Source organism: Sarcophilus harrisii, chromosome 2 (assembly GCF_902635505.1).
Source record: "Sarcophilus harrisii chromosome 2, mSarHar1.11, whole genome shotgun sequence".
Taxonomy (NCBI): Eukaryota; Metazoa; Chordata; class Mammalia; order Dasyuromorphia; family Dasyuridae; genus Sarcophilus; species Sarcophilus harrisii.
Window position 1 is genome coordinate 530,156,100 of NC_045427.1, and position 22,240 is coordinate 530,178,339.

The 22,240-nt window shown below is 36.3% G+C and overlaps 1 protein-coding gene across 2 annotated transcripts in view; it reads left to right on the forward strand.

Moving 5' to 3' along the window:
* Positions 1-258: 258 nt before the first annotated feature.
* Positions 259-22,240, forward strand: part of PCSK6 (proprotein convertase subtilisin/kexin type 6) — a 241,877-nt gene continuing 219,895 nt past the window's right edge. Inside the window, exon 1 of one of the 2 annotated variants that reach the window (XM_023497530.2) lies at positions 259-605. In XM_023497530.2, the coding sequence (XP_023353298.1) occupies positions 321-605 (285 nt within the window). In that variant the 5' untranslated portion in view covers positions 259-320. The remainder of the gene's footprint in view (positions 606-22,240) is intronic. The other variant, XM_003755590.4, reaches the window with a different exon arrangement.

Sequence of the window (22,240 nt, forward strand, 5' to 3'; positions counted from 1 at the left end):
CTATGCTACCCGGCCCCCCACCCACTTTCCTGGGGCCGGCGGACTGGCAGCCCCGCGCTCCTCCAGGCGCGCCTGACGCTCGGGGCGGCAGCCCGTGAGGCTCCACACGAGCTCGGCACGAGTCGGCGCTTCTCCCGGGAACTTTGCTGGAGCCTCGGCGAGAATGCGCCTCAGCCTTCTTCCCTCCCTCGCGCCCTCCCACCCTCCCTTCCTCCCTCGCGGCGGCGCTTCCCAGGAGCGGCGCTGGCTTTAAAAAGCCCCAACCCCACCCCCCCAGCCCTGCACTCTGCACAGGCACTTGAGCGAGCCGGGCTAAAGCCATGCGGCGCTCGCAGCTGCTCCGATCCCTTAGGTTGCTGCGCGCTGGAGGAGGAGAAGGAGGAGGAGACAGAGGAGGACGCGACGGCAGCTGCAGGAGGGGGACAGGCTCTCGGCTGCAGGCTATGCGCTGCCTGAGCTGGCTCCTGGTGCTCGCGCTGCCCACCGCTTGCGCGGCGCTGCGATCCCCCACGGTCTATACCAATCACTGGGCTGTGGAAGTGCTCGGAGGGCCAGCCGAGGCGGACCGAGTTGCCTCGGCTCACGGGTATCTGAACTTGGGACAGGTAAGTGGTGAGGGGCAAACTTTTCCCCGCGCGCTGCAGGTCCCCCGCGATGCCCTTGGCACCGAGAAGGAACCGGAGCTTCCGTCCTCTCTGACCTAGCCTTACCTCTTCTCATCTACTCTTCTTTCCCACAAACCCCGGGCAGGGAGTGGCTGCTGGTTCCTGCGTCCTAACAAGCCTCAACCTGGGCACACCGGTGCGCCCTGACCGGGTCCAAGCCTGGGGAAGGTTGAGGTTGACCCCAGCACTGCAAGGAGTGCGCCGGAAAGGAGAAAGGGAAAGGGGATGACATGCAGCAGCGGCAGAAGCTGCAGGAGGAGGCGGGACGCCGGCTGCCAAGAGATGGGTAAAAAGAAAGCCGAGTTCATGAGGTCGGAACTTAACTGAAGTTGAGGTATCCGGTCTTGGTAGTGTCTTTCTTATTAGGGACGGTGTGTATGTGTGTATGTAGGTGTGTTGGGGGCGACGACAGTGGGTTATGGACTTGTGCCCACCCAGCAGACAGGATTGTTTGTGACAATATATTGCCTAAGTATCTATAACTTACGTTGTGCGCCTGTACACAGACGCACAGTTTGGGGCAAGATGAAAGAAAAGTAGTTTTCGAAGGATAGAAAAAGTATCATCCTGGAAACTTGGGCTTGGACACTTGGTTTCGAAAGAGGTTTGGGAAAGCTTCCCTGATGGCTGAACCAGAAACTGGGGAATAGAGACTTGAACCCACCTGTCTACTTTTCCTTTGGAGGAAGAGGGACTCATTCTGCCCTTAGCAAACTCTTGTACACTTCCCTCCCACGACTCTCTCCATTCCCAGGTCCCCCGGGGTTGAATTTTCTGACGCTGAATAGAAATCCCACGTTTCTAGCCTTCTGCCCTACAATTCAGGCCAGCTCCTTTTTCTAGGATGACCCTTATGGGATCAGCACTGCGTGCGCTGGCCAAATTGTGTAGGCGGATGCGGTTTGGGAAATTAGGAATCTCAGCACCATACTGGCAATTGGGCTGGTGAAGACTACTGTTTAATGCAATAAATCATTGTTTCATTTGGTCTGTACCCCCTCGACCTGTGCATAAAGCGGGACGATTTTAACCGAGTCCAGAAATAATGGCAAATACTTAAGGAATGAATAGGGGGATGAGTTATATGAAACCATTGAGTAAACAAGTGGACGTGAGACCTAAGAGATCAATCCTAAACTGGTCGGAGCTTTAGTCCAAACCAAAGACATATTCTAGTCCAGGGATTTAGTGTTCTGTACTCTCTGTAATGGAAACAACACATAGAGAAGCAAAGGACCGCTGAGAAATGAACTGTCTCTGCATCTTGTCAATGCTGTTTGAAATGGATATCTCAACAGGAGTAGTATGCCCGTGGAAAACTCAGTGGTGCTCCAGTTGGGACGCGTAAGCTTTCTTGAAGTGAATCTGCCAAAGAGTATTCTTAGGGGAGGAAAGTGGCTTTGTAAGTAAACGAGCCATGGCCGATTTAAATTACTCCCCCGATTATTTGCAGGTAAAGCCGAGAAAAGGCAGGACTGAGTCCCTTTCTCATTACTCTGCAGCCATGCAACCAGCCAGCAGTGTAAAGGATTGTCGGAAGTATGAATGGGGTGGGGGTGGGGAGCAAGAACGAGATTTATAGTTCAAGGAGAGCGCGATTAGTAGGCTGAAATGTATAGCCTCATCTGGGGATTATACTCCAAGATGTGGTTAACAAGTATATGCAAACTACAGACATAAAGGATCAAATCAAGTTACAGATAAGCTCTTCTTGTAATTCAAACTCCAGCACCATGCAGTGTTAAATTTAATTTTATCATTATCCATGACAGAACCCAGCAAAGTGTGGCGCTGCCTAATCTAAATGGAATTTTCTTTGGATGGTAAATCTTATATTGATACTGTTAATGTGCAGTGTGTGGTCTTCTATAAAAGTAATCTCTATCATTTGAACTGTATTTGTGGTTTTATCAAACTTTCACAAGGACCGGTCATAGTTTATTCAAAAGAATATAATTAACTGGGCGATTTTTATTTTTTGGTTCAAGTCCCTTCAAGCATTGATGTGATTTAACATTTTACTTTCATCATTGACTTTGTGTCTATCAGTAGTTCCTAAATCTTTATTCTCTAATTCTCCAGATGTGAAAAGGTGTTCCTCGGGGTTTTATCCTAGGTTTATTGCTTTTCGTGTTTGCTTAGAGTCTGCCAGCTCTCTGTGTTCACAGTTCACTGCCTCCCTGTCCAGGTGGCTTTGCAATTTGTCTTACTAGCAAAGGTATCTCTTGAAGTAAGCTATAAATTACAAAGAGACTGAATTTTTGGCTTGTATAATTAAACATTTAAGTTGAGACATAGGTGCCTGAACTAGATCAAAGGAGTGCTCCCAATTCCAATATCCAATATCTAATGTACAATATCCTTTCTACAATATCTACAAATGAGCCAGTGATGGCAGTATAATTCTGTCTCTAACTTCATTGGAAACTCTCCAGGCAGGTCACATATAATCTATTCCATCCCTATTTTGTGGGTGGAGAAAGAAGGAAGGAAGGAAGGAGGAGGAGATACTATGACCCTTACCACACAAGGAGTTTGTGAGTTTTTCAAGGTCACAGTAAGCAACTGCTGTACCACATGGCATCATCCACATAATTCAATTAAATCTATTAAAATAGCCAGTGTCATGTGACTTCAGTATGAGACAGTAACATGTCAAGAATCCTGGGACTGAAGATCCTTTGACAATACTGAGTGAGAATTTTAAAGTAAATAGTGATACACTGTATAAGAACTTAGTGTTTGAATGAATTTTGTTATATTTTAAGGGATTGATGATCCAGAAATCTATGATTGCATTTTTAAGGACAAGTTTCTGGTAGGGAAAGTTTTTCTAGTTTATGTAGCTTGCAACTACATATACCACAGCTTGCAACTGTGTTTGATCTTAAAAGTCTCAGAGACTTGCCTGGGACACTGGGAGATTAAGCGATTTGTCCGTTGTCACCCAGTTAGTATGTTCTTGAAGCAGGAATCAACCCAGATTTTCCTGCCTCCCAAACTGGCCCTCTATTCTTTATGCCTTGAATGCACAGAGCCTGGCTCATAGTAGGCACTTAAATGATTCTTGACTTGACTCTTTAATGATTATTAAAAGAGACTTTTGAAGCTTATGAGACCTCAACTAACAAGTGACAAAAATAGTCCTTTGTTTTCTACTAGTTTTCCTCTCTTCTGTTCCCAAACCAATCTTTCTTTACTTTTTTCTTTTAAATGCACTGCTCCTGTGGAAAAAGGCCAGGAGCATTCAAGCACCTGCTTAACAACTCATAAAAAAGAAAATCTAATTTGTAGTTTTCAGCTGGGACTATTTGTGGGTATTGGTTGAAGGTATTGACTCCCTTTTTTCAAGTGAGCAAATCAATGGACAGAGGAAGGGACTTGTACAGTTTCACATAGAAATTCATGTTTCTTCCTTATGCTTTATTCACTAGTCTAAATACTCTCTTTTCAAAGCAACTAAAAAAACCTCAATAGGCCATTCAAATATATACTCTATTTCTACCCTATTATGCTCTAAATTAATACTTAATTATTTATTTAAATAACTGATTCTCTTATTAAATTAACATGGTGTAGAGATATTTTAAATTATCTAGTCCCTTCTGACTAATTAAGTCACACAGTTAATTAGTGGCAGAATCTAGGTACCCTGACTTCTTGTTAGAGTGCCCTTTCTAGTAGAGTATGTTGTCCTCTATAGAATGAACTATAAAGAGATGCTGCACCTACTCAATTTCTTGGGGTTTTTCCTATGACTTGAAATACTGATGTGTGGGAAAAGAGGAGTTCTTCAATGGTAACCTAAAAATTAGGTAATCTTTGCAATCAAACTCAAAACAGTTCTGTGTCTTTAGTTTATTCAATACATTTCTCTTTAGAGATGGGCTTAAACATTATGCTTTCCCCTACATTTTTGCTGTAATGTGGGATATTGAGCTAATTTGTTGGCTCTTGGTGGGGGGGAGGAGGGGAGGGAGATAGGGATGGGGCCGAGGGGAGCAGGCTCACTGCCAAATTTCTAAAATGTCTTCCTGCCTTCCTTCCATTATTTTAAAGCAGTCTTAAATGATTTTTACTTATAATAGCTGCTGATCACCACACACCTGACATTGAATTTCAGGTGGTCCTCAAGCAATTCCTGTCACTGAGAGAGAATTATGATGCTAAGGACTTCTTGTTCTTATGATTAAAAACATAAAACTACAACCTGAACTGAACTGAAGGGATAAGAAATAGGTACTAAAAAGTTGCAGCAAGATTATCAAGAGGAACAAGACACATGAAGAGGTTTGCAACACAATAGTTATACATTGTGCCCTTTTTAAAAAATATCTGGCATTTCAAGTGATATACTCTTGCTACAGAAAGTATTATTTGATCCATCCATTCATCCCTAGCAGGTTCCCAATCTAGGTCAAATTACACTATATGCCCTCTTCCCTGGTATTTTATATGGATGAAATTAGGTTAAAATAAACATCTAAGGACAGGATTGAAGAAGAAAAAGGAGTCTATATGATGCAGTATAAAGCTGACTGGATTAGGGCATGTGTTTTTGAGAAAGTCATTTAATCTCTCTTGGTTTCAGTTATCTCATCTATAAAATAGGCAAGTAGGACCAGCTGATCTCACATATCTTAGAATGAAAGGGCCACGTGAGGAATGCTGGGGAAGGGAAGAGCCAGTGTATTATCTTGGTTTGTTAGCAAAAGAGGATAGTTAGGGATAGATTTTTATATATGTTATTTTCAGATCTTAGTACCAGTTGATGATGGTATCTCCTCTTTCAACTTTAGCTGTCAGTCAACAAAGACAATTGATCTAACATAACATGGATGACCCAAAATCTGGGGTTTAAAGTCTTTAAACTCTTTATTTATCCATGTTCTAACAATGACTCAGATAATAACATTCTAGATCCTCTTATTCATCCTCCATTTACCTGTAAAGATATATTAAAAGTTATACTATACTATCACATGGATACCCATATTTTCATAGTTCATGAAGCTAGAAATGGAAGAAACCTTAGAAACTTTTGAGTTCAGTCCCCTCATTTTATAGATGAAGGATTTGAAACCCAGGGAAGTTAAGTCCAACATCAAATTGGTAGTAAGTATAAGAAGCTGCATTTGAATCCAGATCCAGTGAATTCAGAGCCCAATGTTCTTTAAAGATATTTCTTGTGGTAACTGATTCTGTTATATTCTTAGTGGAATAATTATTTACTCTTTGATGTTCCTGTTAGACTTCTGCTTGGGTATTTTGAAGATACAGCTGTATTTACAAGGTCTTTAGTCCAGTTTCACTAAATAATAGTGATGAATAGCCCCTTCAGCTGTCTAGCAGTTCACACTTCATAGGATGAAATTGGCAGACACATGTAACCATGGTAACAGGACCATCAATACCCTTAGTGTAGTAATGATGGCACTGCAAAGAGGAAACACTTTCTCATTGTTTCTCACTTAGTCACTGCAGACATAAACAAGCTGAGTTCTGCAGTACAGTACAACCTGAGACTCAGATACAGCTTGATTTACCTTTCTTCACATAAAACTGTTCTTTGAATTTGTCCAAAAAGAGGCAATCAATTTCAGTTTCTAACACACTTCAGTGCCACCTGAATTTCTGCCACAGGCCAGAATTGTTCATTACTGGAATCCTAAGCTAATCTGCCTTTTTCTACCCAAATATTGTGTAAATCAGTCTTTCTATAGGCACGAACCATTGCAACTGAATAATATGCTTGAAGACCCAAGACTAAATAATCAATAAGACTATAATTTCATAACAGTGCATATTTTATCAGTAAATAAACAGAGAACTTGATTTCTAAGCCTTTATTTCACACAACAAAAATTTCTACAATATTCAGAGGAGTCACAATATTCAAAAGATTAGGGGTTCTTTATTGACTGTTCATGGGTCAGATTCTCATCTTGTCTATTTCTTTGTTCTACATATATAAATATTGTGTGAGGAAAGAATAGGGATATGGATAAAATCTTGGAGTGCTGATGGATCTAAGTGGAAAGAACAATGGAGACACTTTATGATTCTTCAGACAAATAGTTGGTATTGAGCTCATTCTTTTAAAACAGTCACATGAGGTATATAGGCTGATTTCATTAATATAGTATATTATTACATAATACATTAATAGATATTCATACACAACAGTAACTTCACTAAAGGCCTACTTGAATCAATGCTTTATGGCACAGAAGTGAATCTGGATTCTTGGAGACTGTCAGCAGAGCCCATAATCTGCTAGGTTCAACTAACATTCAGTTAGTAAGTTTGATGATAGACTTTCTATACCTTGAGCATGTGATCAGTTAAATTTGAAGTCTGAATACTAAAGGGTTGGCTGTTAGTTAATGAATTATTTTTGGATACAGCAACTCCTAAAAACCATTTGATAAAGGATTAAAGGGATTGTTTTCTGGATTATCATATCTTTTACCATTTGCTGGCAAACTATGGTTAGGCAATGTTTACTTCATATTCCAAAGACTAAATGCCACCAGTGGGTTCATTTATTGTCTCTGGGTATTTCTTGGTGCTATTAGACCTAAGGCATAAATAAGGGAAAGGAGAAAAAGTAGAGGGGAAATGTATAGGAAAAAGAAACTGAGAATCAATGTATGTAAATGTCTCTTTTGTTTTGTTTCTTTGTTTCTCTTTTATGTCCCTTCCCAATCACTTTTTTTTTTTTTTTTTTTTTTTTTTCCTGAGGCAATTGGGATTAAGTGATTTGCCCAGGCTCACACAGCTAGGAAGTATTAAGTGTCTGAGGTCAATTTTGAACTCAGGTCCTCCTGACTTCAGGGCTGGTGCTCTATCCACTGCATCACCTAGCTGCCCCACCTCCCAATAACTTTAAAAAATTTGTATTCTTATATGCTTTATTGAATTTTTAAATATATCTGTAGTCAATGTGTTAAGCATGTGGTATTGGATAACCAGTCTATTGAGTTAGTTTTTCAGTGTACACACATATACACACATACAAAGGAAAGACACTGCAAATAGACAAATTGAGCCCAAGATCTAATAGGAGAGAATGGGATGGATTACATTTGGAAAATTGTTATGACAATGTATCATCAGAAAGGGAGACGGGCCAATTGTGTAGCAAAAGAACGTAGTAAAAGATAAACAATTGAAACACTGCTATGGTGTCCAAGAGATATAAGAAGTTCTAGAAGGTGGCCTTAGTTCATTAAGTAGATGCTTTTTGGAGAATCAATGAGGGAACAAGAGAAAGAATCACACACAGGATGGAAAGTTTGGATGGGATGTGAATGCCTAAGTCTACTAATCTTGAAGTTACTGAAAAATGAACTGTATATATTGATGGTCCTAATTCTGTCTTCTTTATCCTGCTTCTTCACTTCCTACAATTCTTTGCATGTTTTATATTTTATTTTCCTTTTTTTTAATGGTGGAATAATATTCCAAGGGCATAGATTGCTATGTGGATCAGATGGTTGGTTCTATGGTTTCTATCCTTAGCCCCACCTAGCCATTTCACTAGTGCATGTCATGGGTCACAAGACTGACTCATTCTTTCAGCAAATATTTTTAAAGTACCTATTACACCCTACAACTAGGCCTTTGTGCCTTTTCTGTTTTACATCTTATCATTGATTCTTCTGAGGGCCCCTCCCCCCAACCCAACCCATCAGATCTTGAGCAATTAATACTTAATGGCTCAGGAACTGGTAACTCGAAATCTATTTAGCTTACCTATTTTTTCTTTCCTATACAGTTACACTGGAGGTGTGTAGTTTTTTGTATATTAGACCCCAAATCTCTGGACTTGTGCCTACTTGTCTCAGTCTCAATTTACTTAGGTGTGTCTGTCCCAAGGCTTTAAAAAAAGGTCAATGCCCATTTTATTTTAAAAAATTATGCCCTCCATGTCTAACCACACATTTTGAGCTTTGCTGATTATTTTCCCTTTTAAAAAAAATGGCCCATATTTGCATGCCTGCTGATAAAGATTCATTTCTATGAAGAAAAAATAAACTTTATTTTTGTCACACTATCAAAATAACCTCGGAGCTGAACTCACTGACCATCTCCTTGTGCATATATCTTAATTTCTTAGTTGCAGTAAGATGAAGCTAATTATAGAAAGTTAGGCTTAGTTTAGTGGCTTGAACCAGATGTTTACTTGTACTAAGGCTTTGCCAATTCACAACTGCCACAGCACATCATTTTAAGAAAAGATGAAAAGTCCAGTGATGGGGATTGTTATTCTCTGTCCCTACAGTGCTTGGTGCTTATAACTGGGAACTGAACAGACACTTCCTTGTCTAAAGATGCAATTGCAATAAATATGCATTTTTTTTGTTTTGTTGTCTTTTTTTTTTTTTTTTAAGAGAAACATGTTTTCTTTTCTATCCATGACAGTCGATTACTGTGGGAACACAGTTAACCCAAGTCAAGTTTTCAAGTACATTTTCCTTTACTATTATTGACTTCTTGTTACTTTTCAACGCTAAAAGCACTAAGAAACATAGGATGATAGTTGTTATTATTAATAATAAATGCAAGCAAACCCCCCTAGTGGAATATTCTTTTTCTGGACTAATTAGATGAATATTAAAAAAAGTTTGTAAAGCTAGTTGGGGGTGGGGCAAAACTAACACTGATATTTTGTGCGATATTATATTAGGATAATATATAAAGAGATGATTCAACCTATGGTGCCTATACATCTGTGTAAAACAAGTTGTGAGAAAGGAGGTTTTTTTAATATTTAATTCTAGTTAAGCTAAGTAAGTTTCCAAACTGATAATTTTGCTATATTTTTATTTTTATTCTCATTAATAAGTACCCCAGAAAGTTCAATGTTGGTATGTGTTAGAGCTAAGTGTTTTTTTCCTTTTCTTTTAAAAATTGTTTTCTTAATTTTTTTTTTTTTTTTTGATGAGTAAGAGTTTGATAAGTGTTCTTAGCCACAGAGAATGCAATCTTTGGGTTATTCTCTTTTTCTTACTGAAAATTTATTCTACTTTCCAGTAATTTGTTCCTTTCCTGAAGTTAGTCACTTAAACCTCTTCTTTTTACTTCATCCATACTGCCTTCCATGCCAAAGATTGCCTTTCTCCTCTTGCCAAGCGACCAGTCAGTCCCCTCCCTAAGTCTCTCCTGGAAATTTGCTGCCTCAAAGAAGTCTTTCAATGACTAGCCACCACCATTGAGATTTTTTTAAATACTAAGGAAACTTGTCTTTCTGAGGATTGCACATCTTTTCCCCAATGTGTGTCTGGTTTTTTTTTTTTGTGAATCATGAAGTCTGTATAAATGAAATTGGGAGTCTAGAGAGCAAGGCCTATGTCTCTGCCTTGATGCTCAATGTGTAATTGGGACTAATTTACATAGGCATAAGGGAGAAGTTATCTGACTGAACCTGCCTCATCCATTTTGAATGATTTTTTTTTCACTTACATCTTTTTTGTAGATTCTTGTAAATATTAAGTGCGATTTGGCTTAGTGTTGAAGGGAACACTATTGACATTGTTAGATGAATAGAGAGATTCGAAATGGCTAGTAGTTCTTTCTATAATTAGCATGTGTTAATGACTCTTGAAAATTCTTTGAGGTCTGTTGCTTTTTTTTACAGCTTGTCCTTTTTGCCTCTTAGGGACCTTTGATTCATATGAGCCACACCATCTCTAAATCCAGTACTACAGGTTTGTCTCTTTCTGTCAGCTGGTTTCCAGTAGCCAACAGTTATGACATCTGTTTGAAGTTTGGATTTACAGTGGGTAGTAGTCTTTCCTAGGCCTTTCTTGCTTATGATTATTCATCTAATCTCACCATTAAAAATATTCTTAGAGGCAGGACTTAAGGGAAAAAAAGAAGTTTTGAAAAATTATTTATATAATTGGAAGCATAATACAAAGTTTTTATTTAAAGAAAGAATATATAGTTTTCTAGGAGTATAAGCTTAAATTTAAGTAGACATAAATATGATCAGTGGGACTTTCTATGGGATCCATGTGTATGTGTGTGTATGCATATCATTCTTTTAGATGATTGAATCATATTTTAAAGGCATAAAAATTAATATGACTTCCTAATAAAAACATTTGTTTCCTTGAGACTTATGGGTCGCATGATTAATGAGATGTCAAATTAGTTATTTAAAATATTTTCACCATTTTCCAAATCCCTTCCATACCTGAAATGCATGAGATTTAGTGTAGCTACATTTAAATCCACAGAAGAAAAGGACTAAATTTTAGATTAGTCAAATCTTTTATCAATTAACACTAGAGAACTCTAATATGTAGCATTCCCCCCTCACAAGCCTCATTACTCCCAGAGTAGAAGAACAAGCAAACTTAAAGCCTTATGCAGAACCTGAACCTAGAGATCTTATGCCCAAAAATCCTTGCAAGAAATGATAGACATAGATTCTATCCAGCCACATGAAGGAAGGCAGAGAAGAGGAATTGAACAGGCTTAAATATTCTGCCTTTTGAACTAGTCTAGCCCCTCACTTCTCTACAGTTTTATAGACTGGCACTGAATGTCCTGGTTCTTTCCCAACTTTGCAAGAAGCTGCAGATATTGAAAGAAAGGAGGAGAGGAGAGGTACCAGTAAACATGGCTGCAGCAGACCTTCAGACAAGGGGACCAAAAGGCAGCTGAGTCATTCCTATTTCCCTCCAGAGAGGTTACTCAGGGCAGAGATCCAAGATAATAAAGTTTACATCCTCTGAATTAAGAGGTTGAGGGAGCCGTTTACCATTAGTTAAGATGCCTCCTTACCAGGTAAGATAAGAAGACAGACAGTAAGTGATGAAGGAATAAAAGGGAGGCTAAAATGTCAAAAAAAAATTAAGAGAAAAACCTTTAACAAAAGCCTCTCAGATGTACACGTTGTCTCAATAGAGATGTTGAGAATTAAAGATAATTCTAAAACCAGAATGGAAAAAAATGAATAAAATAACAGAGAATACAAACCTAAATCTTTTTTTTTTTTTTTTAACAAATATTATAAGGAAACCAAACCAAACCAAACTTGATGAAACTAAATTAAACCAAACTTGATGAAAGAATCTAGTAGTAATAATAGTAGTAATAGCATTTGTAGACTGCTCTAAAGTTTTTAAAGTATTTGTATATATTGTCTCAGGTGATCTTACAACAACCCTGGAAGGAGGTCCTATTATTATCCTCATTATGTTGTTGTTTTTCAGTCATTTCATTTACATCTGGCTCTTTGTGACTCTATTTAGAATTTTCTTGGCAAGGATATTGTAGTGGTTTGCCCTTTCCTTCTGTAGTACCCTATTTTACAGATAAGGAAATTGAGGAATCACACAACTAGTAAGTGTCTGAGGTCAAATTTGAATTCAGGTCTTTCTGACACTAAGTCCCCTACCCTAATCCTAAATATCTCCGTATAAATGGTGCACAGAACGTGGAACAGCAAGAAACTCTAGAATAGTTCAAAAGAAACAAAATCCATCATATAAGGAAGTAAGAATGACTATAGGTCAGAAACTGAATCTCCCAAGGCAGAACTTTTAAAAAACAACAGATTTTTAGAGAAAAATTAAATTCATAATTAAAAATATTTCTAAAGCAGTAAAAGAGATAAATAGATTTAGAAGACAAATATTCTAAAATGAAGGAAAATTTGGCTGAAAAGTTGTAAAGGAAGTAGCATTAAAAGAACACATAAATTCTATGTGAACCTTTTGAAGAAAGGAAAAAGGAGATCAAAAGGATCCTAAAAGAATATGACAAAATAAAATCCTGAGTATCATAATGAAGTGGATGATACAAGAAAGTAATCCAGAACTTGCAGAAATACATAGCAAAGAATCTGTTGAAAGAATATATAAATTACTTCCAGGAAAAAAATCCCATAATTAAAACTGTCAGATATATATAGTGATTAAATGTCCCAAGTGCAGATTTTACTTGTGTCTAGGAGAAAGACTGTCAAATTTGAAGAAAAAGGCAATTGATTAACAAGAGTAATCTGTAGTCTCAAGAAATCACAGAAGGAAATGGAATAGGAAATTCAGGGGAAAAAAGCAAAGAAACTCAATATGCAATCCAAAATGACATATCTTGCAAATATGAGCTTAATCATTAATGAAAAAAAAGGACATTGAACAAGAGATCATCCAGTTATATGGGAAAGAAAACAAAAATGGTCAGAATATGAGATATACAAGAACTCCATGTAATAGGAATATAAGAAATAAATAAGTACACCTGGTAAAGAATAAATAGTAAATCATTTATTTAATGTTTAGAGGTTCTTTCTTTTAAGCACTGGATTTGGAGACAAAAGACCTCCAAGTTTGAATCTCAGCTTCAGCATTCCTAGATTTGTGACTTAAAACAATTCATTTAATCATTTGAACCTCAATCTCTTAATCTATAAAATAGAGGTAATATTTGCTCTGCTCGCTGTTAAAAGAATCAGATGAGATAATAAATGTAAAAAGATTTTATATACTTAAAAGTTTTAAGCAAATGAAAAGTAGTTTTCATAAATCATATGGTTCTTCAAGGCATAGAGATGACCTTGGGTTTATAAGGACTATGCCCACAGAATTTGAACTCTGGAAAGTCATACAAAGATGGAAAGGTTTCCAATTTGGACCACTGCTACACTATGTTTTGGTTAGCTGAAAGCTAGGGTAATTAACATTGGAGAGAGGCCTATCTGATGACTAACTCTAGGGTGATTATTTTTCCCCACAAAGGTACTAAGGTATAGAGGGATTATATGAGTCTGCTGAACCCAATCTCAAGAAATAAGTAATAGTAGTGAGAACAACGTACAAATTAACACCAAAGCATAATTTTAGAATAATAAGATCTGAATAGTAGTTATAGCCCCTTTTATTATATCTTCTTTTATATTGGAGGTAAGGTAAAGACAGAAAGAAGAATTTATTTTTTCTGCTCAGTCTCATTCAATTCTATCTCATTAGGATTTTCCTACTAATGTTATAGGAATTATTGGCTTTTACTAGAATTTATAGATTTTCTTGACATGCTTAAATGAAATATCACTCTATAGTCTTTATAGGAAGAGTTATTCCTTATAGCGTTCTTATGGGTGAGTTTCCTGGAACGTAATCTTGTTCCTTGTCACAACTTGAACCTTCAAATCATAAGTAAATGTATTAACTCAAGTAATTTCTTTTTTTCTTGCTGCCTAGCCAAATGTTGAAGTTGAAATTATTAAGAATTTTATATATACGATATATTTTGTTTTGTATAAAGCCAACTCATCACTTACTGGTTCTTTAGTACATAAAATGGGAGTGTAGAGAGATGAGAACAATAAAAGCATTTTTGTAGTAGTTGTTTTATTTATAGATTCTTCTAATTCTATTAAAACAAATGCCTGAGGAATATAAAGCTTGAAATAAGTAATACATAATAAAAGTGGAGGAATTTTAAATTCAAAGAAGGAACCATTAATGCCAAAATAAGATTTGAATCTTAGTATCATGAGGAACAAGTGACAGTTTTCTAAAATAAAATAATCATAGTATATGCTATACAGGGAGGATGAATAAAAATTGGCACTTGGTAAAGAGAGAATTTGATAAGATACATAAAATATCACACAATGAAAAGGAGAAAGTGTTAAATTGACTCAAGGGGAGAAATATAAAGATAACAATAACTATGATTTAGAGATAAGTAAATAAAAGGGCTGTCATAAAAATAAAACTAACTAAATATTTAATGTGCTTTTAAAAAGTTGGCAAAATATGATGTATTAAATATGGTAAAACATGTAAATAACTATAATAGTTTTAGTATGTTCAGGCAACCAGTTCAGTGCTTCACTTACAATCTCTTGCACATAAAAACACAGATTTTTAATTAGAGAAACTAAACTTGAGAGAGAATAAGCTAAATTAAATAAACATTGTTTATTTTGTGGGAGTTAAAATGACATTGTCTAGAAGTGAATGAATAAATGAATGAATGAATGAGTGAGTAAAATAATCACCATTCTTAAAAGGTAAGTTTTTTTTTAAGGATTATTGGAACAAGGAAGTAGGACTTCCTTCTGATTTCTAAGAATAAAATCTGAAGAATGAAGAGGAAACTTAAAATGAGAAAAAAACAGAATAGGAAAGGACCTCAGAAACCAAATAGCTAACCCATACTTGAATATCACCCTGTTGCAGCTTGAAAACTGCTATAGAGCCAAAATCCTCAATCTCCTTAGGTAATCTATTCTGAAGTATCTACATAGCACTAATTGTTAGGAAATATTTCCTTATATCAAGCATAAATCTGTGATCGCTATCTAATGTACCTAGCTTGTCCCTCCGGGGCAAACAGAGCAGGCTTTATCCTTTTTCCACCTGGGAGTTCTTTAAATATATGGTTTAGTGTCATGTCTTTCCTACTTCTTTTCTCTGCACCAAACATCCCTTGTTCCTTCAAAATTTAGAGAAGACCTTGTCCCAGCCTTTTGGAGCTTATAGGGGGAGAAGACAAGAATACATGAAATCATAATGCACATGGCAGAAACTAGGCAATGATCCATACTTAACACCGTACACCAAAATAAGGTCAAAATGGGTTCATGACCAAGGCATAAAGAATGAGATTATAAATAAATTGGAAGAGCATAGGATAGCTTACCTCTCAGACCTGTGGAAGAGGAAGGAATTTATGAACAAAGAAGAACTAGAGATCATTATTGATCACAAAATAGAAAATTTTGATTATATCAAATTGAAAAGTTTTTGTACAAACAAAACTAATGCAGACAAGATCAGAAGGGAAGCAATAAACTGGGAAAACATTTTTACAGTCAAAGGTTCTGATAAAGGCCTCATTTCCAAAATATATAGAGAATTGACACTAATTTATAAGAAATCAAGCCATTCTCCAGTTGATAAATGGTCAAAGGATATGAACAGACAATTCTCAGATGAAGAAATTGAAACTATTTCTAGCCATATGAAAAGATGCTCCAAGTCATTATTAATCAGAGAAATGCAAATTAAGACAACTCTGAGATACCACTACACCTGTCAGACTGGTTAGAATGACAGGGAAAGATAATGTGGAATGTTGGAGGGTATGTGGGAAAACTGGGATACTGATACATTGTTGGTGTAATTGTGAATATATCCAACCATTCTGTAGAGCAATTGTGAACTATGCTCAAAAAGTTATCAAACTGTGCATATCCTTTGATCCAGCAGTGTTTCTACTGAGCTTATATCCCAAAGAAATCTTAAAGAAGGGAAAGACACCTGTCTGTGCATGAATGTTTGTAGAAGGTCTCTTTGTAAAAGTGGCCAGAAACTGGAAACTGAAAACTGAGTGGATGCCTATCATTTGGAGAATGGCTGAATAAATTGTGGTATACGAATATTATGGGATATTATTGCTCTGTAAGAAATGATCAGCAGGATGATTTCAGAAAGGCCTGGAGAGACTTACATGAACTGATGCTGAGTGAAATGAGCAGGACCAGGAGATCATTATATACTTCAACAATAATATTATATGATGATCAGTTCTGATGGACGTGGCTCTCTTCAACAATGAGATGAACCAAATCAGTTCCAATAGAGCAGTAATGAATTGAACCAGCTACACCCAGCAAAAGAACTCTGGGAGATGACTATGAACCACTACATAGAATTCCCAATCCTTCTATTTTTGTCTGACTGCATTTTTGATTTCCTTCACAGGCTAATAGTACACTATTTCAAAGTCTGATTCTATTTGTACAGCAAAATAACTGTTAGGACATGTATACTTATATTGTATATAATTTATACTTTAACATATTTAACATATATTGGTCAGCCTGCCGTCTGGGGAAGGGGATGGAGGGAAGGAGGGGAAAAATTAAAACAAAAGGTTTGGCAATTGTCAATGCTGTAAAATTACCCATGAATATAACTTGTAAATAAAAAGCTATAATAAAAAAAGAAAGAAATTATAAAAACATTGTCTCATTCAATTTGAGGTCATGCCCCTCATTTTACAGATTAGAAAATTGAGGTCCAAGGTTATTGTGACTTACCAAGATCACTTCTGGAATAAGCTCAAAAAGTGAGTTTTGAAAAATTGGTCCTCTTATTCTTGGAGTTGTTAAGACCTGAGTTTGCACCTTTTTTTCTATCTCTAGTGTTTATTGCAATGCCTGGCACATAGCAGTGCGTTAATTGATTGATCTTGGCCAAGTCAGTAGACTGTTAATTGTCTCAATTTCTTTATCTGCAAAATGAGGGTATTGTTAGAACTTACCTCACAGATCAATCAAGATAAAGCAATTGACTAAATTTACAATTTTCAATTGAGTAAACTGCTTAATACAATGCCTGATGCACATTGTAGATGCGATACAAATATTAGTTATTGTTATTGTTTTTATTCTAGAGCTAGTGCTCTTTCCACTGCACCATACTATCTCAAGCAAATACCATTTTGGAGCTGATGGGAATCATAAAGAATATCAGGTTCATTAAAACTGCTCATGAGAGGAAAAAAAAGAATAAGGATTAAGCATTAGAGGAAGAAAAGGAAACCATTAACAACTTACTAGGTAGGAATCAATGTTAGATACATTTCTTTTGCTTTCCTTTGTTTTCATTTATTTGCATATTTTCAGAAAAGAACATAAGCAGGAACCCCAACTAGAATAGGAAAATAACTAGTGAGAAACTTATTAAATAATACTGATCTGTTCAAATCCTGGAAATGTGGTAATTAAGCTCTTAATGTTGAACACAATGCTATTGAAAAGCTATTTTATTGCCCTTAGTCAAATGTACCTATATCAGGAATATACAAGTGGTGTCTTTTGTATTTATTCAGAACAAATATCAAGAAATTTAGAATCAAAAGCATGTGTGGTCAACACTACTAATGTGAAAGAGCAGCATTTTTTCTTTCTCTCCTCTTTTCTTGACTTGTTTTTTTCTCTTTTATTCTTGCCTCTTTTCTTTCTTTCTACCTTTTTGAAATAAGTGATTAGAGAGGATAGGATCAGATGTCATGAGACACATCCATTTTGACCACTAACCAATGTCAAAGCTTATTAAGGATTGGTTTATTGCATCATTTCTCAAAGTGGGGTCTGTAGACTCCTGGCAATGCCTGTCAGCTTTTTAAATGGTTCATGAGCTCAAAACTTTTCAAAGCTATTAAGGACAAGCAAATAATATCTCACTATTTCAAACTACATTTTAGTATTTTCAACAACATATCAATGCGAGGTCAGATTTCTTCATGTTCTTAAAAAGTTATACGGCAGCAGATTGAATGCCGAAGCAAATATGAGAATGCATCTGTCTTCTATTAAACCAAACATTAAAGAGATTTCTAAAATTTTGTAAAAGAATGTCACTTTTCCCTCTGACTTTTTTGTTTTAGGAGATTATTTTTTATTATATCTTTTATTTATAAAACATATGCATGGATAATTTTTCAACACTGATCCTTGCAAAACCTTCTGTTCCAAATTTTCCCCTCCTTCCTCCTATCCCCTCCCCTAGATGGCAGGTAGTTCATTACATGTTAAATATGTTAAATTATATGTTAAATCCAATATATGTATACATATCTATACAGTTATCTTACTGCACAAGAAAAATCAGATCTAGAAAGAAAAAAAAAACCTGAGAAGGAAAACAAAAATGCAAGCAAACAACAGAAAGAATGAAAATCCTATGTTGTGGTCTATACTCAGTTCCCATAGTCAAGGAGATTATTTTTCATGAAATGTTATATTACCATGTAATTAGTTCATTGCTATTTTAAAAATAAATTGATAAACACTTAAAAATTATCAGTTTTAATATATAATACAATACTTATGTATAGATATAACCCACAAAAACAAAAACTCTTTGGGTTCCTCAATAATTTGAGTTTAAAGAAGCCCTAAGACCAAAAAGTTTGAAAATTACTACTCTAGAACCTAAACATGAATTATATAATATTTCTGGGAACACTTCTTTCTAATAATTCATTTCATTGATCCTATGTACTTTTTGTGAGTACTTTTGCCATGTTTGCAGATTACAACCTCTTTATCCCATGTAATTCTTATCCATGTCCTTCCACAAATGATCCATGTAACTAATATTCTAGAAGTCTTCTTTTAATATTTTATGACTATTTAAGCCAACTCTTATCCTTCTCTCAAATTATATGAAGAGCCTACCCTTTTCTTAGTCATATGCTATTGATATATATTGTACTAACTCTGGTACAGCAGTCATCATTGGCAATACATTGGTTCTGCCTTTGTAACCTTTTTTGTATACTTCCTCTTCCCTCTCTGACATAGCTACCACCCTGGTGCAGGCCCTTATTACTCATGTCTACATTACTGTAATAACTTATTGGTATCCCTGCCTTAAGTCACTTTCCACTCCAAGTAATCTTTCATTTATCTATCAGAATGATCTTCCCAAAGGGCAAGTCTAACCACATCATCTCCTATTCAGTAATCTCTAGTGGCTATCATATCCAGAATCAAATATAAAATCCTCCTTGGCATTCAAAGCTCTTGGTAACCTGGACCTCTCCTATCTTTTATTACCTGCCTGCAGACTGTTACCCAATCTACCCCCTTACTCTGCAGTCCAATGACAGTAGCCTTGTTCCCAGCACAAGCACATTCCATCCCTGACTCTGGGCTGATCAGTCCCTTTGTGTGGAATTCTTTCCTTCCTCATCACCATCTTCTTCTTTCTCTGCCTTCCTTCAAGCCCTATGCCACATGGTAGGAGCTTAAATAATGCCAGCGATTAATTGACTCACTTGTATCCCCAGTGGATCTTTCCATTTTCTACAGGATCATCTGAAATTGTGCCTCTGAAAACATGATTTGTAGGCATATGGCATCATTAGAATGCTTGTTCAAAATGGATTTTGGATGTAGTGTGCAGCTCAGAATAACTGAAAGTATTGTTTGTTCTCCCCACTCAAATCTAATATTTTGTTAAATTCTGAACGTAGCTAATTTCTATTAGTAGTATCTGAGATATACATAGTAATGTATTAATCCAATGGGAAAACTGCTTAACTGCAATATGTATGTATGTATATATATATATATATATATCCTTTCTCCTCTTTATTTTTCCTATTTAGGACAAGGCCTATTACTTTTTGGTGATGATGTGACTCACTGATAAGGTCCTATAATATTGTGAGTCTCAATAAAAATCATTCACAATAAGGACATCTATATGATTTCATCAATACACTGTTTCTTTCCAGTTCATTAGACCAACAGGATAGGGAACTAGATTTTTTCCCCAGTCCCCACCAACTTCAGGGGAGAATCCTCAAAGAGGAATTCTGCACTTTATGTAGAGTTCTTAGAATTATATCTATAGGATAAGAAAGCAAGAAACCTCAAAAGTTAAAAGTTATGAATTAATTATGGGGAATAACAAACTTTAAGGTACTCACTCATGCAGGGTTTATGCCTTGTGACCCACTTGTGCAACATCCCTCCCCTGACTTTCCTCCCTCATAGGTTTATGACAGTCAATGAACATTTGTTCTGCACAACTATGTGAGGAGGAAGGAGTAGTAAAGGGGCTATGCTTCTGTCTATCTGAAGTAGGGAACTCCAGTGGAAGCAAAAATGTGAAGCAACCACTTTTTCATCCTCCAATCCTGTAAAAGGGCCCAAATGCTTTTAATTCAGCCCAGTTATGGAACTAAAAAACAAACAAAAAAAGGGAACTGGAACTTGTTAGCATGTGTGGCTTCACAAGGCTTGAAAAAAAGAACATTGGAATTCAGTTGCTGCCAATTTAGTTCCCCCCTAAAGCTGCTTGAGAAAGAGGCAGAGGTCGCTGAGGCACAAATTTTCTAAAGTGAGATGAACCCAAGATAGTGTGCTGGTCCAGGCTTATAGGTATACCCTACATCAAAAGAGGAAGAGTCAGAAAGTGAGAAAAAGGGGAAAATAAGCAGAAAAAACTACCCTAAGCAGTTAAAACTGCCAAATGTTTAAAGGGAAAGAAAATCTCATTAAAAATCTAGAGTACAAGCAGATAAATCAAGAGAGAAGTAATTAAAATTAGAGAGGAAAACAACTACCAGAACATCCAAAAGATTAGAAATGTTTTCAAATAACTATCCCAAGACAAAGGAAACTGAACCAAGAATTGGTTCCCTATTGATTCCCATGAGAGCATGAAACCACAGTAAGATGTTCCATAGTGACTCAAGAAAGAAGTAAAAGTCTTGAGAGAAGGTAGAGGAGGACAAATAGCAGGATTTAAGTTTCAAGGGATACTTGTCTTCAAGTCTTTAATACAGTATATGAAGAAGAGATTAAATTTAGCCTCAGAGGACAGAATAAGGAACAACAGGTAGAAGTTGCAACAAGTCAAATTTAATTAACTAAGTTCAGAAAAAAATTAGCAGGCTGCCTCAAAGATAGTGCATTCCCTCTCATTGAACATCTTATTGTGGAGGCTGAATGACTATTGTGTCGGATATATTATATGGGAATTTTCAATTATGGAGTGGGATAGATTTCTACAGAGGTTCCTTCCAGTAAGAAATTCTTTATGTATATTGAGGAGGCAATTTGACTAGAGGCCCGTTGATTAGAATGTAAGGAACCATTTGAAAATGTTTGAACAAATCTTTATTTGCTATTGTGGAAATAAAAGTTTTGAAGGTTGGAAGATACATAGCAGAGATATTAAAAAAAAAAAACACAACATAGCTTCTGCAGGAGCTTTTCAGTTTGAATTTGGCTAATTTAAACATTACCCTCACCTTGCTAATTAAGTATTCAAGAGGAATATAGAAAGGCAAAAGGCAAAGAAGTTACAAACACTTGTGCATTATGTTGGTAAAGACCTCAGATTCTGTTTTGTTATCCACATCAAAGGGAACAAAATTAGCTGTGTTAAGGGATTATTGAAAGGGAGAGGAAAACCCACAAGTAAGGTGTGATAGAATAACCTTTTAGATTGAAAGATATCTGAACATTAGTTATCAGGAGAGTGTTAGAATGTCTGAGAATAAACATCAATTGCTTCAGATCTTTCCATATGAAAACAAAAGATTCTTTATGCCCTTTATGAAAAAACCCTGCAAGGGTTAAAGCTATCATAAAAACTTTAAAAATTTGTGTTTTAAGCTGCTTGGTTGGTATGTTAAAAATTTGCTTCCATGGCATTGAATCAAAATTAGTACAGACAGGAAAGGTGAATAGAGTAAAGCAAAGGTGTAAGACGCAGCAAAGGCCTTCCTAATTATTTTCTGCAGGTTTATTCTGGAAGACAAAGCTTGAAATGATGAAAGGAAGTCAAGAAATAATCTAAATCTGTCATACTTGATTAGTCAAATTGACTGACTGGCTGATCACATAGTGATTGAGAATTTTGACAACAATGGTGCATTTAGTCACTGTCTTAGACCTCTTTAAAAAAATTAAAAAGCACCAACATACCATAGTAATAATACTAGAACAAATCACAGCTGAACATATGGTTGTCTACTGTTAGGGCCACTCTAAAGCTTAGTCCTCTTTAGTAATATATAAT